This window comes from Scyliorhinus canicula, chromosome 8, assembly GCF_902713615.1.
Source record: "Scyliorhinus canicula chromosome 8, sScyCan1.1, whole genome shotgun sequence".
NCBI classification, from domain to species: Eukaryota; Metazoa; Chordata; class Chondrichthyes; order Carcharhiniformes; family Scyliorhinidae; genus Scyliorhinus; species Scyliorhinus canicula.
This window is the reverse complement of record NC_052153.1, coordinates 140,092,991-140,119,753: the sequence shown is the minus strand read 5'-3', so window position 1 is coordinate 140,119,753 and position 26,763 is coordinate 140,092,991. Positions and strand designations below refer to the sequence as shown.

Below are 26,763 nucleotides of genomic sequence, written 5' to 3'. Positions count from 1 at the left end.
AATCTTATTTGTAAAACATTCATCTACCATTACTCTTCTGCTTTCTGTCCCTTAGATAATTTTGTATCCAAGCTGCCCATATTCATTAATCTCATTGAGTTAAATATTGCTAAAACATCTACTGTGGCCTTTTAATTAAACACCTTCCAGAAGTCCGCATGATTTACATTATCCTAATCAACTATTACTTCATATTTCATCAAACAACCATTTACTTTGACATTTAGAAAATAAATTTGTTGGGAAAAAGCAGGGGAGTGGGTCTAATTGGATTGCTACTTCAAAAAGAGCTCACACAGGCACCATGGGCTTCATAGCTACCTCCTATGATTCTATTGCATGCAGCCCATTATAAAAAAAGAAAAACTATTGGAATAGATGCCATTTTTCCAGAGGAGAGAGGGTTACAGGGTTTTAAAGATTATGAAGTTAGGATATGGTAAATAGTGATCGTAAGAAAGACAATAATATTAGGGAAAAAAATTAAAGATAACTGCAAAAAAGAATTAGAGGTTAGAATAAAATCTTTACACACAGGGTGATAAAAATGTGGAAACCTCTACCTCAATATATATATTGAAGCATTGTCCAGCAATTCTTCAAAAATAGAATGAGATATTTACTTAAAAAAGAATATATCAAGATGGAATTAAGCAAACTCGATGGACCACATCATTGTTATAGAATTTGGTGTGGCCGCAGCTATAGATATAGAGAAATACAGCACAGAACAGGCCCTTCGGCCCACGATGTTGCGCCGAACTTTTGTCCTAGGTTAATCATATAATTTTGGACAATTTTTCATGGCCAATCCACCCAACCTGCACATCTTTGGACTGTGGGAGGAAACCGGAGTACCCGGAGGAAACCCACGCAGTCACGGGGAGGATGTGCAGACTCCACACAGACAGTGACCCAAGTCGAAATCGAACTTGGGACCCTGGAGCTGTGAAGCAATTGTGCTATCCACAATGCTACCGTGCTGCCCTTAAGAAGTTAACCTACACTCCATTATTCTACCCTAATCCAAGTACCTATCCAATAGCCGCTTGAAGGTCCCTAACTTTTCCGACTCAACTACTACCACAGGCAGTGCATTCCATGCCCCCACTACTCTCTGGGTAAAGAACCTACCTCTGACATCCCCTCTATATCTTCCACCATTTATCTTAAATTTATGTCCCCTTGTAATGGTGTGTTCCACCCGGGGAAAAAGTCTCTGACTGTCTACTCTATCTATTCCCCTGATCATCTTATAAACCTCTATCAAGTCGCCCCTCATCCTTCTCCGTTCTAATGAGAAAAGGCCTAGCACCCTCAACCTTTCCTCGTATGACCTACTCTCCATTCCAGGCAACATCCTGGTAAATCTCCTTTGCACCTTTTCCAAAGCTTCCACATCCTTCCTAAAATGAGGTGACCAGAACTGCACACAGTACTCCAAATGTGGCCTGACCAAGGTTTTGTACAGCTGCATCATCACCTCACGGCTCTTAAATTCAATCCCTCTGCTAATGAACGCTAGCACACCATAGGCCTTCTTCACAGCTCTATCCACTTGAGTGGCAACTTTCAAAGAACTATGAACATAGACCCCAAGATCTCTCTGCTCCTCCACATTGCCAAGAACCCTACCATTAACCCTGTATTCCGCATTCAGATTTGTCCTTCCAAAATGGACAACCTCACACTTGTCAGGGTTAAACTCCATCTGCCACTTCTCAGCCCAGCTCTGCATTCTATCTATGGCTCTTTGAAGCCGACAACAGCCCTCCTCACTATCCACAACTCCACCATTTTATGCCGTAGCACTCTAATTCAATGATAATAGAATAGGAGGACGACAATGGTGCAGTGGTATTGTCACTGGACTAGTAATCCAAAGACCCACGGTCTGAATCCCATCATGGTAAATGGCAAAATTTGAATTAAATAAAAATCTGGAATTATGACTTCCGGTGGCGGCGATGACGTAGGAAGCCGCAATTTTGGGAGCTCCCGATTCGAACGGACTTTTCGGCTCTTTTTAGAGCCCAAAACGGAATTTTTTCGACGTCTCCCGGTGGGAGAAGGTGTGGTGATCAACTTTCTCCACATTTCATGACTCGAACTCGGAGTGGAAAGGGGGAAAAAACGGCAGCAGCTCCCCAGAAAAAACGGGGGAAGGATTCCAAGATGGCAGCCGGCGGAGCACCAGAGGAGTGGAGGCTGTGGGCGCAGGAGCAGCAAGCTGCTCTCATGCGCTGCTTTGCAGATTTTAAGGCTGAGGTGCTGAGCTCTCTGCAGGAAACGAATAAAAAGCTTTCGGAGATTCAGACGAGCCAGGGTGCTGCCATCCAGGCATTGCAGGCGCAGGCCGCTGAACGAGAGGAGGAGGCCGTGGTCCTCGTAAGGTGGAGGGGCACGAGGCACTCCATAAGTGGCAAGACCGCTTCGAGGAGCTTGATCACCGCATGAGGCGGAAGAATCTGAGGATATTGGGCCTTGCGGAGGGGCTGGAGGGGTCGGATCTGACAACCTACGTGGCCACGATGCTGAACTCGCTAGTGGGGACAGGATCTTTCCATCTGCCCCTGGAGCTGGAGGGAGCCCACAGAGTACTGGCCAGGAGGCCCAATGAGAATGAACCCCCGTGTGCGGTGCTGGTGAGGTTCCACTGGTTCAGTGATCGGGAGTGTGCACTGCGCTGGGCCAAAAGGGTGAAGAGCAGCAATTGGGAGAATGGGGTAGTATGGATCTACCAGGATTGGAGTGCGGAGGTGGCTAAGCGGCGGTCCGGGTTTAATCGGACAAAGGAGGTGCTCTATAAGAAGAAAATAAAGTTTGGAATGTTGCAGCCTGCGCGCTTATGGGTAACTTATTTGGAGCGGCATTATTATTTTGATTCCCCGGAGGAGGCGTGAACCTTCGTGCGGACGGAGAAGCTGGACTCGAACTAGGGGTTCGGTTGTAATGCTTTATTGCTGGTTTCTGCTGTTGCTGTGTTTTTTCTGTACTTTTGATATGGTTATTTATTGGGGTGTTGTTCTGTTTTTTGTTGGGGGGCATTGTTTGAGTTTTGTATTTTGCGGGGGGGGGGGGGTTGGGGGGTTTGTTGTATTCTGTATAGGGTTGGGGGTATGGAGTGGGGCTGGTATTTGGGAGCTGCGTCAGAAGGGTGTGGTGGGGCAGTGCGAAAGCGCGGGCTTTCCTCTGGTTGCTGCTGGCAGTGTCAGGAAGGAGCTGGTGTGGGCCGGGGGGGACAGAGGTGAGGTGTTGTCGCCGTGGGGACTGGGTCGGGCGGGGGGGTGCTCGCCTGGGGCGTGCAGTCGACGGGCTATGGCTAGTCGACGGGGATGGGGCCGGGACGCCCTCTGATCCGGTTTGTCACCTGGAATGCGACTGAATGGGCCGGTGAAGCGGTCTAGGGCACTTGCTCATCTGAGGGGGCTAAAGGCAGATGTGGCAATGCTTCAGGAGACCCACCTGAAGGTGGCGGACCAGGTCTGTCTGAGGAAGGGGTGGGTGGGGCAGGTTTTCCACTCTGGGTTGGGTGTGAAGAACCGGGGAGTGGCGATTCTGGTGGGGAAAAATGTGTCGTTTGAGGCATCTGAGGTGGTGGCGGATAAGGGGGGTAGGTTTGTTATGGTAAGGGGCAAGCTACAGGGAGAGAAGGTGGTACTTGCTAGTGTGTATGCCCCAAATTGGGATGATGCGGGCTTTATGAGGCGTATGCTGGGACGTGTCCCGGATCTAGAGGCGGGAGGTCTGATTATGGGGCGGACTTCAATACGGTGTTGGATCCTTCACTGGATCGGTCCAGTTCAAGGACGGGTAGGAGGCCGGCGGCGGCCAAGGTACTGAGGGGGTTTATGGACCAGATGGGAGGGGTGGACCCATGGAGGTTTGTGAGGCCGAGGGCACGGGAGTACTCTTTCTTCTCCCATGTACATAGGGTTTATTCTTGGATAGACTTCTTCGTGGTGAGTAGGGGACTGATTCCGAGAGTGGAGGAGGCCGAATATTCGGCCATTGCAATCTCCGACAACGCTCCGCATTGGATGGAGTTGGAGATGGGGGAGGTGCGGGACCAGCGCCCGTTGTGGCGGTTGGATGTGGGGTTGTTGGCGGAGGAGGAGGTGTGCAGGAGGGTCCGGGCAAGTATTGAGGGGTACCTCGAGGTGAATGATACAGGGGAGGTCTGGGTGGGGATGGTCTCGGAATCCTTGAAGGCAGTGATTCGTGGGGAGCTGATATCCATCCGGGCACACAGGGAGAGGAGCGAGAGGAGTGAGAGGGATAGACTGGTGGGGAAGATGCTAGAGGTAGATAGGAGGTACGCGGAGGCACCAGAGGAGGGATTGTTGGGGGAGAGGCGCATCCTACAGGCTAAATTTGATTTGCTGACCACTAGAAAGGCGGAGGCACAGTGGAGGAAGGCACAAGGGGCAGTGTATGAACATGGTGAAAAGGCAAGTAGGATGCTGGCTCATCAGCTCCGCAAGCGGGATGCGGCTAGGGAAATTGCTGGAGTGAGAGATAAGAGTGGGAATGTGGTGCGGAAGGGGGTAGAGGTGAATGTGGTCTTCAAGGACTTTTACGGGGAACTGTACCGGTCGGAGCCAACGGTGGAGAGGAGGGGAATGGAGAGGTTTCTCGACGGGCTATCGTTCCCGAAGGTGCAGGAGGAGCAGGTGGAGGGGTTGGGGGCGCCGATTGAGCTGGAGGAGCTGGTTAAGGGGATCGGGCAGATGCAATCAGGGAAGGCGCCGGGGCCGGATGGGTTCCCGGTGGAGTTTTACAAAAAGTTTGTGGACCTAGTGGGCCCCTTGCTGGTGCGGATACTTAATGAGGCGTGGGAAGGGGGGACTTTGTCCCCGACGATGTCGCGGGCGCTGATTTCTTTAATCTTAAAGAGGGACAAGGACCCCCAGCAGTGTGGTTCATACAGGCCCATATCTCTCCTTAATGTGGATGCCAAGGTGCTGGCAAAGATCCTGGCCACCAGGATAGAGGACTGTGTGCCAGGGGTTGTACACGAGGACCAGACAGGTTTTGTTAAGGGAAGGCAGCTGAACACGAATGTGCGGAGGTTGTTGAATGTCATCATGATGCCGGCGATTGAGGGGGAGGCTGAGATAATGGTGGCGCTGGATGCGGAGAAGGCCTTCGATAAGAGTGGAGTGGGGGTACTTATGGGAGGTGTTGGGGAGGTTTGGATTTGGTGATGGGTTTATTAGATGGGTGAGGCTGCTATATGAGGCCCCGATGGCGTGTGTGGCCACGAATGGGAGGAGGTCGGAGTACTTCCGGCTTTACCGAGGGACCAGGCAGGGTTGCCCCCTGTCCCTCTTGTTGTTTGCATTGGCAATCGAGCCGTTGGCGATGGGTTGAGGGATTCAGGGAGGTGGAGGGATTTGGTGCGGGGTGGGGAGGAACATATGGTGTCGTTGTATGCCGATGACCTGCTACTGTATGTGGCGGACCCGGTGGGAGGGATGCCGGGGGTGATGGAGCTGCTAGCTGAGTTTGGGACCTTTTCAGGCTATAAACTAAATTTAGGCAAGAGTGAGGTGTTTGTGGTGCAACCTGGGGACAAGGAGGAGGGAACTGGTAGGCTCCCGCTTAGGAGGGCAGGGGAGAGTTTTAGGTACCTGGGGGTGCAGGTGGCCAGGGACTGGGGGACTCTTCACAAGCATAATTTCACCAGGCTTGTGGATCAGATGGAAGAGGAGTTCAAGAGGTGGGACATGCTGCCATTGTCGTTGGCGGGGAGGGTGCAGTCCGTCAAAATGACGGTGCTGCCGAGGTTCTTGTTCCTCTTTCAGTGCCTGCCCATCTTCATCCCCAGGGCCTTCTTTAGCAGCATTTTGAGCTTCGTGTGGACACATGGAACTCTGAGTGAAGAGGGTTTTCCTGGAGCGAGGGAGGGATAGAGGCGGGCTGGCGCTGCCCAACCTTTTGGGGTACTATTGGGTGGCCGATGTGTCAATGGTGCGTAAATGGGTGATGGGGAGGGTGGGGGGGGGGGGGGGGGGGGGGGGGGGGTGTGTGTGTGGAAAAGAATGGAGATGGCGTCTTGTAGAGGTATGAGCCTGGGTGCCCTGGTAACGGCGCCGTTGCCGCTCTCTCCTAAGAGGTATACCACGAGCCCGGTGGTGGCGGCGACCCTAAGAATCTGGGGACAGTGGAGATGGCATAGGGGGGAAAACAAGGGGCTCGATGGAGGCTCCATTAGGTGGAAATCATCAGTTCATCCCGGGGAACACTGATGGGGGGTTTAAGGGGTGACAAAGGGTGGGCATCAGTAAATTGAGGGACCTGTTTATTGGCGGGAGGTTTGCGGGCCTGGGGGAACTGGAAGATAAATGTGGGCTCCCCCAAGGGAACATGTTCAGATACTTGCAGGTAAAGGCGTTTGCTGGGCGACAATTGGAGGAATTTCCTTTGCTGCCCTCGCGGGAGGCGATGGACAGAGTGCTTTCGGGGGTGTGGGTCGGAGAGGGGGAAGGTGTCTGACATTTATAAGGTAATGCAGGAGGTGGAGGAGTCGTCAGTGGAGGAGCTGAAGGCTAAATGGGAGGGGGAACTAGGGGAGCAGATAGAGGATGGGACTTGGGCGGGTGCCTTGGAGAGAGTCAACTCTTCCTCTTCTTGTGCGAGGCTTAGTCTCATCCAATTTAAGGTGCTGCATCGGGCCCATATGTCTGTGACTCGGATGAGTAGGTTCTTTGGGGGTGAGGACAGGTGCACCAGGTGTCCGGGAAGTCCAGCGAATCATGCCCATATGTTCTGGGCATGCCCGGCACTGGAAGAATTCTGGAAGGGGGTGGCGGGGACGGTGTCGAGGGTGGTTGGATCCAGGGTCAAACCAGGGTGGGGACTCGCGAATTTTGGAGTTGCGGCGGAGCCGGGAGTGCAGGAGGCGAAAGAGGCCGGTGTTCTGGCCTTTGCGTCCCTAGTAGCCCGGCGGAGGATCTTGATGCAGTGGAAAGATGCGAGGCCCCCCCAAGTGTGGAGACCTGGATCAGTGTCATGGCGGGATTTATAAAATTGAAGAGGGTCAAATTTGCCCTGAGAGGATCAGTACAAGGGTTCTATAAACGGTGGCAGCCTTTTCTGGACTTTCTGGCTCAAAGATAGGTATCTTGGTCAATAGCAGCAGCAACCCGGGGAGGGTGTTCTGTCTTGTTTCTATTTTTTTTTCTTCCTATGGTTAGTTAATTTAAGTTGTTTTTAATATGTTTTGTTGTTCATTGAGGATGGGCGAATGTTTATGACTGTTATCATTATTGTTATTGTTGGTATTTTATTGCGGTTCGTTGCTGTTATATAAATACAAAAGTTTTCAATAAAAATTATTTAAAAAAATAAATAAATCTGGAATTATAAGTCGAATGATGATCATGAAACCTTTACCGATTAAAAACCCATCTGGTTCATGAATGTCTTTTAGGGAAGGAAATCTGCAATCCTTACCCGGTCTGGCCTACATGTGGTTGACTCGTAACTGTCTTCTCAAATGACCCAGCAAGTTTAAGTGAAATTAGGGATGGGCAACAAATGCTGGCCTTCCCAGCGATGCCTCCATCCCATGAAAATTTTATTTTAAAAACACATGGAGGAACACTGCATTCCATCATTACAATGGAAAACTATAACATTATATGTTTGATCTGAAGCAAAAGCGGTCACGTTAGACAAATAACTGATCTGGATTAATTACAATTACAAGTAATGAAAATTCAATCTTCCATAATAACTACGCAAGATTACTTACATCTGATTCCTTCAATCAGCTTTGACAGGCATTCATTGGTGTCTTTTAGCATAAGGCATTCTGTCAAGTAGCTAAAGTATAAAATACAAAATTAAAACTAAGAACAATGCTGCAGTGAGTATATGAAAGCGATAATTTCACTCATGCACGTCAACATAAATGGCATATTTCTCAGCGGAGGGGGGTGGCCTTCTGTTGGCTGGCAGTGGGATCTTCTGGTCCCACTTTCAAAAAGGAATTTGATAACACCTGAACAATCTAGAATTCTAGATTTTCATTCATTCAAGTATTACAAAAAGAATTTAGTGCATCTGTCATTTCTAATTCCTACATATTTCCACCCTCTTCAACTCTTAACTTCCAGAACATGAAAACAACAGAACATGAAAACAACTACAACTACTTCATGCACACGTTAGCTTTTTTATCCACTGTATCGCAATTTAAATGTTCTATTTTCTTCTACTTTATACACTCATTTTGTTATCAACAGTTTTCTGCAAAAATTACAATTCTCCTTGCTTTATTTGCATTTATCAATGGTTTGCCTGTGCCTAAATGCCACAGGTTTCTAAAACTTAAAGCACTGAAGAGAATTATACTTCCATCTTAGCTAGCATTTAAATTGGTTTTAAGTTAGAATGCAAAATATATAATATGGTATGGAGCCCTCAACAGAGAATTAGAAAGATTTCAAAAATATATAAGCATGATCGTTTGATTAAAAATATTTTCATAAAGCCATAAAACAGTTGAAACTTTAACGGGTATCATACCTATCCATATTAATGCCGGCTCTGGAGGCACTGAAATGAATAGCTGCTATTGCTATCTGCGATGGTGTAAAGAGAAGACCAGCATCAGTCATAGTTGCTCGGCTCAGAAACTCATCTGCTGTTTTTCGCAAAACTTCTGGATTTTCTATAGCTGTGTATCGAGTCTGAACAGGAAAAAAAAATGACAATTGTCCAGAAAAATATAATTCCACAATTAGCAAGTAATAATAATACTTTTTGCCGATGTAATATTTCATCTTTCTTCGAACTGAAAAGCTTCCCTTTTTTCCCCATATCTGCTCTCATCAGTAGTTATACAGTCTTTGAGGAAAAACTGTAATTTGATTTATGACTTTTTTCAATGCACTTGTAACTTGCAACCTATACCAATGGATCCCCGAAACCTGAAGATAGATTGCCAATGCATAACTTCAGATTCTATGTAGAGTGAATAGTCACGCTTTTAAAAATTACATTTGGGTCAATAAAAGGCAGCGTAAATTTTCATGCCTTCCAGAAAATTACTAATTGCAGTCAGCCTTAACTGTGAAATAAAACAATAATCAAGCTGCCCATACCAAGTTTGCTGCCTTATTCCTATCAATACCAGCAATATAAAATTAAACACTTAGAGCACGAAAACCTCCGTGAGCAATATAATGGCCACACAGTGGAATTTAGAGTCTCAAAAAACATCTGTCTTAGTTCTGTTGGATAGTAATCCACCAAAAGTAGCAGAACAGACAATCTCATCACTAAGCTATTTAGATAAAATTATATTTCAGATTTATTTGGAAGTTGAACCTTTGCAATTGCTCAATTTTTTATAATTAGGACAAAGTTAATTAATTGTGAATTAGGGTTGGCAGGAGAAAGCTCTCCATTTCAGCCAATCATTCTCCTGCACACCAGGAAATTGGAAGAGTTTCTTCACATAAAGCAAGAGTAAATATTCAATGGCACCTTAGCAACTAAAAAATGCTTTTGGAAGTAGTGATCATGCTTACAAGCCTTTGCCACATCCCAAAAGGTCAGGAGAAAATAAATATCAGTTCACAATATTAAAATGTGCATAAACCCTAAAACGTAAAGATTTTGGGAGTTAATTTTCTTTTGAGTTAAAAACCAAGTTTCACATCCATTGTGCTTTCAGTGTGACCTCCAATGTGAAATGCTCTGTAGAGCAGCAAAAGTGTCCACCAGGTGGAGTAACTTCAGCTAATCAGCTTCATAATAGCAGCTAAAAGCAGTTATTTTTGAAACCTCTGCCACTGAAGTTGGGCAGAGTTTTCAACCCTGTAAACAATACATCTCGAAAACATATTGACAGATTTTAATTACATTGGGCTAATCAGTGGCAAATGGAATTCAATCCAAGTCCAAAAATGTGCAGATTAGGTGGATTGGTCATGTTGAATAGCCCTTGGAGTGCAAAAAAGGTTGTGTTGGGTTGCAGGGTAGACGGTGGAGGTGTGGGGTGCTCTTTCCAAGGGCCAGTGCAGACTTGATGAGCCAAGTGGCCTCCTTCTCCACTGTAAATTCTATGAATCTGGATGAGTATGAGATGATGCATTTGGGTAGGACAAACAAGGCACGGGATTACATGATACACGGCAGGACCCCGGGAAACACAGAGGATTGGAGGGATCTTGGTGTGCATGTTCACCCGTCCCTTAACGTAGCAGAAAAGGTCGATACGGTGCTTAAGAAAGCATTTATTATCAGAAGCATGGAGTTTAAGAGCAAGGAAGTTATGCTGGTTAGGCCAGAGCTAGAGTATTGTGCGCAGTTCTGGAATCCACATTATAGGAGGGATGTGATTGTACTGGAAAGGGTGCAGGGGAGATTTACCAGGGGTGTTAGTTACAAAGAGATTGAATAGACTGGATTGTTTACCTTGGAACAGAGGAGACTGAGGGGGAACATGATTGAGATGTATAAAATGATGGTGGGCATAGATAGAATAGACAGGATCAAACTTTTCCCCTCGGGGAATGGATTTATGACCAGGGGGCATAGATTTAAGGTTAGGGGCAGGAGGCTTAGAGGGGATGCGAGGAAAAACATTTTACCAGAGGTTGGTGCGTGTGGAATTTACTGCCTGAAAAGAGTGATGGACGCAGAGACCCTCGCAACATAGAACAGTACAGCACAGTACAGGCTCTTCGTCCCACGATGTTGTGCCAACCATTTATACTAATCTAAGATCAACCTAGCCTACACCCCTTCAATTTACTGCTGTCCTTGTGCCTATCCAAGAGTCGCTTAAATGTCCCTAATGAATCTGACTCCCACCACCTCTGCCGACAGTGCATTCCACGTACCCACCACTCTGTCTTAAGGACCTACCTCCCATCTCACCTATTCCTTCCTCCAATCACCTTAAAATGATGTCCCTCGTGACAGCCATTTCCACCCTGGGGAGAAGTCTCTGGCTATCCACGCTATCTATGCCTCTCATCACCTTGTACATCTCTATCAAGTCACCTCCCTTCCTTCTTTGCTCCAGCGAAAAAAGCCCTAGCTCCCTCAACCTTTCTTCATAAGACATGCCCTCCAGTCCAGGCAACATCCTGGTAACTCTCCTCTGCACCCTCTCCAAAGCATCCACATCCTACTTCCTATAATGAGGCGACCAGAACTGGACACAATATTCCAAGTGTGGTCTAACCAGGGTTTTATAAAGCTGTAGTAAAACCTCGCCTCTCTTAAACTCAATCCCCCTGTTAATGAAAGCCAACACACCATACGCCTACTTAACAACCCCATCAACCTGGGTGGAAACTTTGAGGGATCTATGTAAGTGGTCCCAAAGATCCCTCTGTTCCTCCACACTTCCAAGAATCCTGCCTTTAATCCTGTATTCAGCATTCAAATTTGACCTTCCAAAATGAATCACTTCACATTTATCTAGGTTGAACTCAATCTGCCACTTCTCAGCCCAGCTCTGCATCCCTAACCTGCAACAGCCCTCAACACTATCTACAACTCCACCAACCTTCGTGTCATTGGCAAACTTATTAACCCACCCTTCTTCCTCATCCATGTCATTTTTTTTTGCACTGAGTGCTGGATTTGGGTGCATTTGAGTGCTATGGTGAGTTTTGTGACTTGAGGGATATTACGGGTTTATTTTTTATTTGTATCTAAAGTCTAGTCTTTCTTTTATTTAGTTAATTACCTTAAAAATGGCTGTTTGGTTGAGAAGAAGATGAATTTTCAATCAGCTTTAAACAACGGTTCTACTTGTAACTACTTGCAGCTGGAGCTTGTTAATTAGTTAATTGGAATTAGGCCAGTTTTCAGAGGCTAGAGTCACCGTATAAATCTGAGCTAGTTACAGTGCAGACTTTGTTTGCACCGAGTGCTGAACGTGGGTGCATTGGAGTGGAGTGGTGAACGTGGGTGCATTGGAGTGGAGTGGTGAACGTGGGTGCATTGGAGTGGAGTGGTGAACGTGGGTGCATTGGAGTGGAGTGGTGAACGTGGGTGCATTGGAGTGGAGTGGTGAACGTGGGTGCATTGGAGTGCTGAACGTGGGTGCTATAGTGAGAGTTTGGTGACTGAGGGAGTTAGGTGAGGAGGGTCTAAGGAGCTCCTTTCATTTCATTTCCTACATTTCCTCAAAGAGCATGAAGGGAGCCGGGAGTTTAAAAAGAGAGCACAGCTGACTGGGAGCAGAGTCGGAGGGCGGAGTTCCAGTTGGTCCACAGTGCAGCTGTATTCTGTAAGCTAAGAGGGGATGCGGCTAGGGCAGTTGCATGCTCCTCCTGTAGGATGTGGGTGGTGAGGGATACCACCGGTGTCCCCACTGACTATACCTGTGGGAAGTGCACGCAACTCCAGCTCCTCAGAGATTGTGATAGGGAGCTGGAGGAACTTCGGATAATCCGAGAAGCAGAGGGGGTAATATAGAAGAGTTACAGGGAGGTAGCCACACGCAAGGTACAGGACAAGAGTAGCTGGGTTACAGTCCAGGGGAAAGAAAACAAACGGGCAGACAGTGCAGGGATCCCTCGTAGCCGTTCCCCTTCAAAACAAGTATACCGTTTTGGATGCTGTTTTGGGGGGGGGGGGGGGGGGGGATGACCAACCGGGGGAAGGCCCTGGCGGCCAGGTCTCTGGCACTGAGTCTGGCTCGAGGGCTTAGAAGGGAAGGGGGGAGAATAGAAAAGCAATAGTGATATGAGACTCAATGGTTAGGGGAATAGATAGGAGATTATGTGGTCGCGAGCGAGACTCCAGGAAGGTATGTTGCCTCCCGGGTGCCAGGGATGTCTCGGATCGTGTCTTCAGGATCCTTAAGGGGTAGGGTGAGCAGCCAGAAGTCATGGTGCACATTGGTACCAACAACGTAGGTAGGAAAAGGGGTGTGGATGTAATAAACAAGTTTAGGGAGTCAGGCTGGAAGTTAAAAGTCAGGACAGAGTTGTCATCTCTGGTTTGTTGCCGGTGCCACGTGATAGCAAAGCTAGGAATAGGGAGAGAGTGCAGTTGAACACGTGACTGCAGGAATGGTGTAGGAGGGAGGGCTTCAGGTATTTGGATAATATGAGCGCATTCTGGGGAAGGTGGGACCTGTACAAGCAGTACGGGTTGCATCCAAACCAGAGGGGCACCAATATCCTGGGAGGAAGGTTTTCTAGTACTCTTCGGGAGGGTTTAAACTAATTTGGCCGGGGAATGGGAACCGGACTTGTAGTCCAGCAACTAAGGTAGCCAATGTTCAGTACGCCAAAGCGTGTAGTGAGGCAGTGGGGAAGGTAACACTGACAAAGGAGAGTACTTGCAGGCACAGAGATGGGTTGAAGTGTATATACTTCAACGCAAGAAGCATCAGGAATAAGGTGGGTGAACTTAAGGCATGGATCGATACTTGGGACTACGATGTGGCGGCCATCACGGAAATTTGGTGAGAAGAGGGGCAGAAATGATTGTTGGAGGTTCCTGGTAATAGATGTTTCAATAAGATTAGGGAGGGTGATAAAAGAGGTGGGGGGGGGGGGGGGTTACATATTAATTAGAGATAGTGTAACAGCTGCAGAAAGGCAGTTTGAGGAGGATCTGCCTACTGAGGTAGTATGGGTTGAAGTCAGAAATAGGAAAGGAGCAGTCACCTTGTGGGGAGTTTTCTATAGGCCCCCCAATAGCAGCAGAGATATGGAGGAACAGATTGGGAAACAGATTTTGGAAAGGTGCAGAAGTCACAGGGTGGTAGTCATGGGTAACTTCAACTTCCCAAATATTGAGTGGAAAATCTTCAGATCAAATAGTTTGGATGGGGTGGGGTTTGTGCAGTGTGTCCAGGAAGCTTGTCTAACACAGCATGTGGATTGTCCGACCAGAGGGGAGGCCATTTTGGATTTGGTACTTGGTAACAAACCAAGGCAAGTGATAGATTTGTTAGTGGGGGAGCATTTTGGAGATAGTGACCACAATTCTGTGACGTTCACTTTAGTAATGGAGAGGGATAGGTGCGTGCAACAGGGCAAGGTTTACAATTGGGGGAAGGGTAAATATGATGCTGTCAGACAAGAACTGAAGTGCATAAGTTGGGAACATAGGCTGTCAGGGAAGGACACAATTGAAATGTGCAACTTGTTCAAGGAACAGATACTATTGTCCTTGACATGCATGTCCCTATCAGGCAGGGAAGAGATGATCGAGTGAGGGAACCATGTCTTGTTAAGAGGAAGAAGGATACTTATGTAAAGCTGAGGAAATAAGGTTCAGACAGGGCACTTGAGGGATACAAGATAGCCAGGAGGGAACTGAAGAAAGGGATTAGGAGAGCTAAGAGAGGGCATGAAAAATCTTTGGCAGGTAGAATCAAGGAAAACCCCAAGGCCTTTTATACATGTGAGAAATATGAGAATGACTAGGGAGAGGGTGGGTCCGATCAAGGACAGTAGCGGGAGATTGTGTATCGAGTCAGAAGAGATAGGAGAGGTCTTGAACGAGTACTTTACTTCAGTATTTACGAATGAGAGGGGCCATATTGTTGGAGAGGACAGTGTGAAACAGACTGGTAAGCTCGAGGAGATACTTGTTCGGAAGGAAGATGTGTTGGGCATTTTGAAAAACTTGAGGATAGAAGAGTCCCCCGGGCCTGACGGGATATATCCAAGGATTCTATAGGAAGCAAGGGATGAAATTGCAGAGCCGTTGGCAATCTTTTCATCCTCACTGTCAACAGGGGTGGTACCAGGGGATTGGAGAGTGGTGAATGTTGTGCCGCTTTTCAAAAAAGGTAATAGAGATAACCCTGGGAATTACAGGCCAGTTAGTCTTACTTCGGTGGTAGGCAAAGTAATGGAAAGGGGACAGAGGGATAGGATTTCTGAGCATCTGGAAAGGCGTTGCTTGATTAGGGATAGTCTGCACGGATTGGTGAGCGGTAGGTCTTGCCTCACAAGTCTTATTGAATTCTTTGAGGTGGTGACCAAGCATATGGATGAAGGTAAAGCAGTGGATGTGGTGTACATGGATTTTAGTAAGGTATTTGATAAGGTTCCCCATGGTAGGCTTATGCAGAAAGTAAGGAGGCATGGGATAGTGGGAAATTTGGCCAGTTGGATAACAAACTGGCTAACCGATAGAAATGAGAGAGTGGTGGTGGATGGCAAATATTCAGCCTGGAGCCTAGTTACCAGTGGCGTGCTGCAGGGATCAGTTCTGGGTCCTCTGCTGTTTGTGATTTTCATTATTGACTTGGATGAGGGAGTTGAAGGATGGGTCAGTAAATTTGCAGACGATACGAAGATTGGTGGTTGTGGATAGTGAGGAGGGCTGTTGTCGGCTGCAGAGACAGATAGGATGCAGAGCTGGGCTGAGAAGTGGCAGATGGAGTTTAACCCTGAAAAGTGTGAGGTTGTCCATTTTGGAAGGACAAATAGGAATGCGGAATACAGGGTTAACGGTAGGGTTCTTGGCAATGTAGAGAAGCAGAGAGATCTTGGGGTCTATGTTCATAGATCTTTGAAAGTTGCCACTCCAGTGGATAGAGCTGTGAAGAAGGCCTATGGTGTGCTAGCGTTCATTAGCAGAGGAATTGAATTTAAGAGCCGTGAGGTGATGATGCAGCTGTACAAAGCCTTGATACGGCCACATTTGGAGTACTGTGTGCAGTTCTGGTCGCCTCATTTTAGGAAGGATGTGGAAGCTTTGGAAAAGGTGCAAAGGAGATTTACCAGGATGTTGCCTGGAATGGAGAGTAGGAAAGGTTGAGGGTGCTCGGTCTTTTCTCATTAGAATGGAGAAGGATGAGGGGCGACTTGATAGACGTTTATAAGATGATCAGGGGAATAGATAGAGTAGACAGTCAGAGACTTTTTCCCCGGGTGGAACAAACCATTACAAGGGGACATAAATTTAAGGTGAATGGTGGAAGATATAGGGGGGATGTCAGAGGTAGGTTCTTTACCCAGAGAGTCGTGGTGGCATAGAATGCACTGCCTGTGGAAGTAGTTGAGTCGGAAACATTAGGGACCTTCAAGCGGCTATTGGATAGGTACATGGATTACAGTAGAATGATGGGGTGTAGATTAATTTGTTCTTAATCTAGGACAAAAGTTCGGCACAATATCGTAGGCCGAAGGTCCTGTTCAGTGCTGTATTTTTCTATGTTCTATGTTCTAGATCCTTGCGGGACACCATTGGTCATCGACCTCCAGGCGGAATACTTTCCATCCACTACCACTTGCCGTCTTCTTTCGGCCAGCCAATTCTGTATCCAGACAGCCACATTTCCCTGCATGCCATGCCCACTGATTTTGAATGAGCCTACCATGGGGAAACCTATCAAATGCCTTTCTGAAATCTATATACACCATATCCACAGCCCGACCTTCATCAATGTGTCTCGTCACATCCTCAAAGAATTCAATGAGGCTTGTGATGCATAACGTGTCCCTCACAAAGCCATGCTGACTGTCTTTAATCAAGCTATGTTTTTCTAAATAATCATAAATGCTATCTCTCAGAATTCTTTCAAGTATTTTGCTCACCACAGACATAAGACTGACTGGTCTGCAATTCCCAGGGATTTCCCTATTCCCTTTCTTGAACAGAGGAACAACATTCGCCTCCCCCCAATCATCCGGTACTACTCCAGTGGAGAGTGAGGATGCAAAGATCATCGCCAACGGCGCAGCAATCTCCTCCCTCGCTTCCCGTAGCAACCTTGGGTATATCCCGTCTGGCCCAGGGGACTTATCTATCCTGATGCTTTTCCAAAATTTCTAGCACATCCTCCTTCTTCATATCAACCTGTTAGAGCCTATTAACCTGGTTCACGCTGTTCTCACGAGCAACAAGGTCACTCTCTCCAGTGAATACTGAAGAAAAATATTCATTTAGGACCTCCCCTACCTCCTCAGACTCCAGGCACAAGTCCCTTCCACTATCCCTGATCGACCCTACTCTCACTCTGATCATCCTTTTATTTCTCACATAAGTGTAGAACGCCTTTGGGTTTTCCCTCAGCACTCTACACTTGTGAGAAATAACATTTAATAAATGGGAGGTGGCTAAACCAATCCCCCCCCCCCCCCCACCCCGAGGCCGTACTTAAGACTAATTTCATGCACGGACAAGCTCAGTTCACCAGTGCATGGCGCCCAGATTGCTCCTAGCTCATGTGTTGTAAGAAAGAACTACTCTGGCTGATTTCACCATCCAGCTCTTCGTCTGTAACACTGTAGGTAACAGCACCCCAAGCGCAAATATGGTGTTTGTGATCAATAAGGGGATTTCTTGATTAATATGAAAATATGGGGTTACAGGGAGAAGGCAGGTGCATGGGGATGAGGAACATATCAGTCATGATCGAATGGCGAAGCACACTTGATGGACCAAATTCGAATAATAATAATAATAATCTTTATTAGTGTCACAAGTAGGCTTACATTACTGCAATGAGGGTACTGTGAAAATCCTATAACATTGAACTCCCCTGGCCCCCCTTTCCCGCACCCAACTTCATAACAGCAGGTCACCCCCGGGCTCGATCCCTGACACAGGCAACTAGGCACACGGCACCTTGGCACTGTCAGCGACCAAGCCAGCCTGGCAGTGCCACCTGGAGGTGCCAGAGTGGCAGTGTCAGGGTTCCAGACCGGCAGTGGCATGGTGTCCGGTGACCTTGGGGGGTACCACCCTGCCCAGAGCCCGAACAACCCAGGGCCTCCAATTGTTTAGGAGACTCGTCCCCTCCCTCCCCCCCCCCTCCCCAAACAAGTGCTGCTATGTCTGGTCCACATCTGTGGAAACCAGAGCTGAATGGCGTCAGGGCAGGGTCTCTGAGGTGAGGCCATTCGATCGTGTGCCTTGGGTAACTCCAGCGTAGACATATTCAAGCGAGACCAACTACTCACTTGAATATGCTGGACCCCACCCATTGAGGACGGGATCCAGATCGCAGTGCCTCGCGAGATTGAATGAGCATCGTAAATCTCACGAGATGCCTCTCGCGAGGTTTAACAACCTCAGGCGGATTTGCACCCAAGGGGTCCCCCGGGCCATCGGAGACCCCTGGTGGTCAGAGTAAGTGCAGGGTGGCCCCCTGGAACGCAGGCACCTTGGTACTGTCCAGCTGGCACCTTGTCACTGCCACCCTGGCACTGCCAAGGTGCCTAGATGGCACTGTCAAAAAAGCAGGAGCACTGCCTGAGTGCCAGCGCAACGGGGTCCAAGTGCCAGGATGGCACTGCCAAGGGTCAGGGTGCAAGGGGGGGGCTTGCTCATGAAATGAAGGTGGAGGGGGGGGGGGGGGGGTCCTCATGGGGGGTAGTGTCCATGTGTGTGGCGAGTGGCATTGCCCATGGATGGGGGGTGTGGAGGTCCCACAAGCTCTCTTAGAGATTGGGGTACCCTTTCAAAATGGCAGCCCAATCTCAGAGTTCAGCTCCCCAATGCTAAATTCTAAGTGTGAGCTATACCGGTGAGAAACTCCCCAGGGCCCAAAAAAGTGATTGACTGTCGTTGAATAGCGGTGGGGAACTCACCAGCAGAACCAGCGGGAAACTCCCTGTAAAACCCGTCAGAAATTAACTTAAACATTTTGGGGGAGAATCGCGCCCTTTGTGTTTCAAACTTCAATACACTCAAGACTTCAAAGATACAAAACAAATCCAGTCACTGTTGGCATGGTACCTTTAGATCAATAAGAAAACCCTCAAAAGGTCGAAATGGATTGTGGACAATAAGATGGAAGTTCAGCTGCTGAATAAGCAACAGTTCATACTCAAGGATCTGTTCCAGAGCTTTCTCTTGACCCGCAGGGCTCTCCCACAGATTAGCAACATACTGGGAACTGGAGACATTAAATTCATCCACTTTACATGCCAAGTATACACTTGTCAACCTAAATCAGAATGAGAAGAAGAATAAGATTTAATAAAAGAATGTTCCAAATTAGTATTAGATAACAGCACAACAAAATGCCATTCAATCTACCAGTTCTGGTGTTTTTCTGCATGAGTCACTTAATCTAACCTTGCTTCCTGCTCACTCCTTATACATTCTAATGTCCCTCTTTGTTGAAGCAATTAAATTACATCAAAAGAAAATCAGATAATCATTTTGCTTCAACTGCAGTTTAGACTGACAAAAGTCTTTACTTAACTTCTCTATAATTTCCTGGTGCCCCATTATTATTTCCCCAGTCTCATTATCCAAGGGGCATATGTTTACTTTGGCCTCTCTTCCTTTTTATATATACAAGAAGCTCTTACTGTCTGTTTTTATATTACTTGCTAGTTTACCCTCAGTTTATCTTCTCCCTCTATTTTTGGTCAACTTTTGTTGGTTATTTAAAAAACTTCCCCATTCCTCTGGCGTACCACTATTTTTGCCACATTGTAGGTTTTCTCTTTTAGTTTATAACTATCCTTAACTTCCTTGGTTAACCAAGATTGATTTATCCCCTTAAAAGAATCCTTCTTCACTGGGATATTGAGATAGCTGTGGGAATCAGTGGGCTGATAATGAATATTCATTCTGGGTTCACCAACTACTACAGCTACAGTTCACCAATCTCTACAGCTACCTCAACTACTTACTGCTTCATGTTCGGACCCCATTCTCCAGTTTCTCCATCTGTCACATCTGTTCTGATGATGCAACCTTCACAAAAACACTTCTGACCTTTATCCTCAGCCGAGGATTCCCTCCCACTCTGTTTGACAGGGCCCTCATGTCCGATCCATTGTCAGCACTTTGCTCTCAGCCCATCCCCTCCCTCCCAGGTTTGTGATGAGGTACCCTTGTCCTCACTTCTCACCCCACTAGCTTTCGCAGTAATCATCCTGCCACTTCCAACATGAAGCCACCATGTAATCTATCTTGCCCTTCTCTACCAGAATTCCGAAAGGACCATTCTCTCTACGACAAACTGGTCCACTTCTATTTCACTCCCAACACCTTATCCGCTCCCCATACAACACCTTCCAATGCAATTGAAGGAGCCCTTTTACTGTCTCTCTCATCACTGTCCAAGACCCTGGACACCCCTTTCAGCAGAAGCAGTGATTTATGTGTTCATCTTTCAACGTAAGCGCCTTCTGGACTCAACATAAAGTTCAACAACTAGAACAGACTATGAATGTTGCCCTCTATTTTGATTTTATTTGCCAAGTAGCAGTTTCCAGCTTGTTTTCATGATTTTGTTTTCAGACAGAGCTGTCAATTTTCTGTCATGAACACTTACTCTGGACCACTGCTTTGTTTCAACCATTATCACTCCTTTGCCTTTTGTTCCATGACAGCTTTGTTATTTAATCTCTCCCAACTGCTAACCTCTCCAAGACGTTCACTTTGTTCACACTCCCTCCCCCCCACCACCTTTGAACATCACATTTCTGCCTTCCTTCAATTCTCAAGGAGTCATATTGCACTCAAAAAAAAAAATCTGTTTCCTTCTCCATGTCAGACATGATGAGTTTTTCCAGCACTTACCATCCACAGTACTTTGCTTTTATTCCTCTTACAAATAACTCTTTTGCACATTTCTTTGATGCCGCTATAATCCTAATACTCAGCTTGTGTCTGAAACTATCAACTTCCCCATCCTTACTGTCTTCTTGCTAATATCGGCAGAGAAAAACTGAATATTTCTCGCTATTTTTGCTCTAATAATTCCATAGCCTAATAATTTTTTTAGTTTCCTTCTTTCTTTACATTAAGTTTGACTTTTTTTTTAAATGATCCTGAACTAAATTCTTTATAATTCAATTCTTCTCATCCATATAGCTTAAGGCTTGAGATGTACTGCAATATAACAGGTTTTAAGCAAGCTCATATACAGAGATTCAAGGGACAGGAGGCTAAAAATATACGGGTAGAAGGCAGGAGTGATTAAATGGTTATGGGACAAGAAACCAAAGATGGATCTAGATTTTTTTGTTAAACATATCCCAAAACCACCCCATTCGTACTTCAGCCTCACGCCCGACCGATTGTCACCTATTTCTCTTTCTCCAACTCCTGTCTGCCAGCTACATCAAACTATAAATGGCTTCAAAGGCTTCTTTCAGCCCTAAAACTCTTCAACACAGACCCAGCAACATTGTGATCTGCACAGCTCTCCAGGACTTCTCTGCAAATCACACAAGGTCTAAACTGTAACTAACCCCTTCTGTCAGTAAAAAAACAGATAAATTGGGCAACACAGTAGCTAACACTGCTGCCTCAGTGCCAGGGACCCGGGTTTGATTCCAACCTTGGGTGACTGTCGGTGTGGAGTTTGCATTGTTCTCCCAGTGTTTGCATGGGTTACCTCTGGGTGCTCCGGTTTCCTCCCACAGTCCAGATGTGCAGGTTAGGTGGATTGGGCCTTGAAATTGCCCCTTAGTGTCAAAAGGTTAGATGGGAATACAGCGATAGGGCAGGCGAGTGGATCTAGGTTAGGGTGCTCTTTTGGAGGGATGGTGCAGACTCAATGGGCAAAATGGCCTCCTTCTGCACTGTAGGGATTCTTTGAGCCTTCATAAGCTCCACCCATTTCCATGATGAGATGGCATTTCAGGGTTCACCAAATGCTTTTACACAAAATACCTCTAGACTGCACTTCTTCACAAGCAATGTTGACATGACCTCTCCAATTCTCCAGCAATGTTGACATGACCTCTCCAATTCTCCAGCAATGTTGACATGGCCTCTCCAATTCTCCAGCAATGTTGACATGGCCTCTCCAATTCTCCAGCAATGTTGACATGGCCTCTCCAATTCTCCAGCAATGTTGACATGACCTCTCCAATTCTCCAGCAAGGTTGACATGACCTCTCCAATTCTCCAGCAATGTTGACATGACCTCTCCAATTCTCCAGCAATGTTGACATGGCCCCTCCAATTCTCCAGCAATGTTGACATGGCCCCTCCAATTCTCCAGCAATGTTGACATGGCCTCTCCAATTCTCCAGCAATGTTGACATGGCCTCTCCAATCCTCCAGCAATGTTGACATGACCTCTCCAATTCTCCAGCAATGTTGACATGGCCTCTCCAATTCTCCAGCAATGTTGACATGGCCTCTCCAATTCTCCAGCAATGTTGACATGGCCCCTCCAATTCTCCAGCAATGTTGACATGGCCTCTCCAATTCTCCAGCAATGTTGACATGACCTCTCCAATTTTCCAGCTATTAAACCCACCTGCTGTTTTAGAATTTTTCTTTTCTAGCTGCTAATCCTTCAAATCAACATGGCCCCAACATTTTAAATGTAATAGACTCCAAGATGTTTTGGTTGCATTTATGTAATTTTCTGCAGTCAATCTTACCAGAACTAAAAATGACCTCTAAAATAGAAATATAAACCATGAAATAGATATTCATCACAAGGGAGTATACAGGAAGAAATAAATGGGGTATGCAAGAAAAGGTACCAAAATAATTATGGGTGACTTTAGTCTATAACTAGATTGGGTGAATAAGATTGGCAAACGTAGCCTGGAATGAGTTCATACAGTGCATTGCAGACAATTTTTTACAGCAGTACATTCTGGTGCCAACCAGAGAGCAGGTTATTCTAGACCTGGTAATGTGCAATGAGACATGATTAATAAATAACTTCATGGTAAAGTAGCCTCTAAATAACAGCGATCTTAGCATGGGAGAATGGCGGTTGAAGACTACTGTTTTATGTCCAAATGAAAGTAACTAATGGAATATGACCATAAAGCCGGCTAAAATGGACTGGTAATCTGGGTTAAAAGATAGTATAGTCGAGATGCTGTGGCAGAGAAGATGTGTAATCATACTCAGCAAAGATTTATCTCAGTGAAAAAGAATCTTTGAGAAGAATGAATCTTTTGTGGCTGAAAGGAAGTTAAGGATTATATCAAAATTGAAAGAAATATTGTACAAATCTGCTAAGGGGCTGGATTCTCCCCTACCCGGCGTGACGGAGGGTCCCGGCGCAGGGGAGTGGCGCCAACCACTCAGGGGTCGGGCCGCCCCAAAGGTGGGGAATTCTCCCCACGTTTGGGGGCCAGCCCCGCGCCGGAGCGGTTGGCATCAGAAGACTGGCGCAAAAAACCGGCGCCCCCGGCAGCGGGGCTGGCCGAAAGGCTTTCGCCGGTCGGTGCATGCGCGATGTGGGTTTCTCTTCCGCTTCCGCCATGGCGGAGGCCGCGGAAGAGAAATAGTGCACCCAGGGCACTGGCCCGGAGTCTGAGCGGGGAACCCCGATCGCGGTCCAGGCCACCGTGGGGGCACCCCCTGCGGTCCGATCGCCCCCCACGCCCCCAGGACCCCGGGGGCCCGCTCGCGCCGCTGATCCTGCCGTTACAGAGGTGGTTCAAACCTCGGCGGCAGGAGAGGCCTCCCAGCGGCGGGACTTCGGCCCATCAGGGCCGAAGAATCACCGCAGGGGCCTCGCCGATTGGAGTGGTGAGATTCCTGCCGACACCACTTCCCGGGTGGCGGAGAATCTCTGGCGGGGGCCAGATTTTCGGCGGCCCCATCGATTCTCCGACCCTGCTGGGGGTCGGAGAATTTCGCCCAAGATTAGTGGTAAACCAGAAGGTTGGGCAGATTCCAAAAATGAGAGAAAGCTGGTATGCAATATAAATATGGATAGTAAGAGTTTCTACAAGTATTTACATAGGAAAAGAATAACTAAAGTTGGTATTGGTCCTGAAGCGAGTGAGCCTGAGTAATTGATAATGGATAACAAGGAAATGGCAGACGTTGAATTTGTATCCAATTGATTTTGTGTCTGTCTTCACTGTAGAAGAATTTTTTTTTCCAACTAAGGGGCAATATAGCTTGGCCAATCCACCTACCCTGCCCATCTTTGGGTTGTGGGGGTGAAACCCACGCAAACACGGGGAGAATGTGCAAACTCCACACAGAACAGTGACCCAGAGCCGAGATCGAACCTGGGACCTCGGCGCCGTGAGGCAGCTATGCTAACCACTGCGCCACCGTGCTGCACGGGATGGTGGAACTTAAAACAATCACTGTGACCAGGGAAAAGGTACTGGGAAACCTGTTAGACCTAAAGACTGACAAGTCCCCAGGACTAGTAGCCTGCATCCTAAAGTCTTAATAAAATAGGCTGCAGGGATAGGCATTGGTCGTAAACGGTTATAAATTTCCAAAACTCATTCGATTTTGAAAGGGTTCCAGCGAATTAGAAAATAGCAAATGTAATATCTATATTCGCGAACGGAGGGAGATACAAAACAGGAAACTATAGGCCAGTTAGCCTAACATCTGTCACAGGGAAATAGCTAGAATCCATTATTAAGGAGGTTATAACAGTATAATAAGGCATCACAATGGGATCAGGCAAAGTCAATGTGGGTTTGTGAATTGAAAATAGTGTTTAACTGAGTTTTTTGAAGAAGTACCAAGCAAGCTGGATAATGGGGAATCTATAGATGGGATGCACTTGGGTTTCCAAAAGACATTGATAAGATGCCACATCAAAGGTTACTATACGAGATAATGTTACATAGCATAGGGACATTAGCATATATAAAGTATTGGTTAGCTAACAGGAAGCAGATATGAATGGGTATTTTCATGTTCGCAAGCTGTAACTAGTGGAGTATAACTTGGATCAGTGCTGGGGTCTCATCGAGTTACAATCTATATCAATGACTTGGAGTAAGGGACTGAACGTATGGTAGCAAAATTTGCCAATGGCACCAAGGTAGCTCGGGAAGTAAGTTTTCACAAGGCGATAGAAAATCTGCAAAGGAATATCAATAGGTTAAGTGATTGGTCAAAGATTTGGTCGATGGAATATAAAGTGGGACAATGGGCCTCCAGTGGTGCCCGCGCACAAGGTGGGTCCTATCCAAAGGTGTTCGTTCAAATCGAGGAGTAATGGGTACTCCTCAAATCAGCAGAATACACGAGGCACTGGAATGGAAAAAATGGCAAGCAGCCCTACACATCGGTCTACAGACCAGCTGCAGGAATTTATTTCAGCTAAATTTAGGAAACAGAGATTGGCAGCTTCGGATGACATTGCGAGAGCTGTGGAACCCATAAAGAGACTAGAGCAGTCTTGAGTCGCAGAGGACAATGATCTAGAAGGTTGAAGAATCAATGGCTGACAATGAAGATTGGATTGCCTCTTTAGAGGCCAAGATGATGGTAATGGCAGAGGCACAGAGAAGGCTACAGGAAAAAGATGGCAACCTAGAAAACCGCTCATGCAAGCAGAACTTAAGAATTGTAGGTCTACCTAAAAGCACCAAATGTACAAGTGCTGCGGAATATGTGGCCGAAATGTTGACGAAGCTGGTGGGGGAAGGAATCTTCGACCGCCCTCCCGAAGTGAATTGCGCTCATTGGTCTCTGGGGAGAACAAAAAAAAAAAAAATCAGGAGACCGGCCACGTGCAATTATTGTGAGCATGCACCGATACCTTGACAAGGAGAAGATCCTGAAGTGGGCCAAGGAGACCCGCAAATGTTCTTGGGAAGGCCACACAGTCCACATCTTCCAGGAACTTGGAGTAGAGTTGGCCAAGAGAAGGGCTAGTTTTAATAAGGCCAAAGCTATACATTTTAAAGAACAAGATTCCACTTGGCATGATAAACCTCGCTTGTTTGCAGGTAACATATGGTGGAAAGGAACATAAGTTTGACATGCAGGATGGATAAGTTTATTAAAGATCATGGCTTGGGGAGTGCATGCAGATGCTGGCCATCATGTGGGTTTATCTACAAGATTAAAAAGTGGTATTGTTCTCGGGGGGTGTTATCGTTATTATTGTTATTCACTTTACACTGTTTATAAATAATCACAGAATATTGTAGCATTTGCCGTTGTTGTCATTATTCACTTAATACTGGTTATATGAATTTGTAGAGTCTAGTGGTATACATCATTATTATTGTTATTCACTTTGGACTGTTGATATGTAGTTATAATGATTTGCAACTTTGGCTGCCTCTTTTTCGAAGTATAAATATTAGAGGTCTCAAATATATTTGGAGCTTGGTTGGATATGTGGAGTGAGGGGGCTGTGGGATGAGGGAGGAAAACTAACAATTTAGGAGTTGAATAGTGCGGGTTAGTAGTGATGGGTCAGAGGGAGGCACTTAGAAATATTGATTTGAGTGAAGTTTGTTTTTAACGCCGAGTCGGATTCAACCAGCTAGCAGACATGCTAGTTAATGGAAGTGAAATAAGGGGGAGAAAGCTGCAGTGGGGGGGGGTTCCAAATATGACTGATTGGGGTAGGGGTTGTGTGTGGACGATTCTGACTGATCTCATGGAATGAGAGAAGATTGAATCGGCCAATCAAGAGATCTTGAGTGTTCGCCGACGTAAAAAGTTTGAAGGCAGACATGTTTTTTGTGCAAGAAACTCACCTTAAGATCAAAGACCAAACGAGGTTGAGGAAGGGATGAGCAGGACAAGTGTTCCACTCGGGGCTGGTCCCGAAGATGAGAGGGGAGGGGTTTTCGGCGAGCAACATAGTGGGAGATCCAGCAGGTAGATGAGTGATGGTAAGTGGCAGATTGGAAGGTGCACAAACAATACAGCACAGAAACAAGCCCTTCAGTCCTCCAAGCCTGTGCCAACCATGGTACCTGCCAAAACTAAAACTGTATGCACTTACGGAGTCCATATCCTTCCATTCTGGGATGGTTTAGCACACTGGGCTAAATCGCTGGCTTTTAAAGCAGACCAAGGCAGGCCAGCAGCACGGTTCAATTACTGTACCAGCCTCCCCGAACAGGCGCCGGAATGTGGCGACTAGGGGCT

The 26,763-nt window shown here is 46.8% G+C and overlaps 1 protein-coding gene across 15 annotated transcripts in view; it reads right to left on the bottom strand.

Moving 5' to 3' along the window:
* ccnh (cyclin H) overlaps nucleotides 1-26,763 on the bottom strand; it is a 71,724-nt gene that overhangs the window by 22,329 nt on the left and 22,632 nt on the right. For 12 of the 15 annotated variants that reach the window (XM_038805335.1, XM_038805333.1, XM_038805338.1 and 9 more), the window contains 4 exons: nucleotides 25,232-25,344; nucleotides 18,688-18,898; nucleotides 8,536-8,699; nucleotides 7,760-7,830 (listed from right to left, as the gene is read on the bottom strand). In XM_038805335.1, coding sequence (XP_038661263.1) covers nucleotides 7,760-7,830; nucleotides 8,536-8,699; nucleotides 18,688-18,898; nucleotides 25,232-25,344 — 559 coding nt within the window. The remainder of the gene's footprint in view (nucleotides 1-7,759; nucleotides 7,831-8,535; nucleotides 8,700-18,687; nucleotides 18,899-25,231; nucleotides 25,345-26,763) is intronic. The other 3 variants (XM_038805343.1, XM_038805344.1, XM_038805345.1) reach the window with 1 other exon arrangement.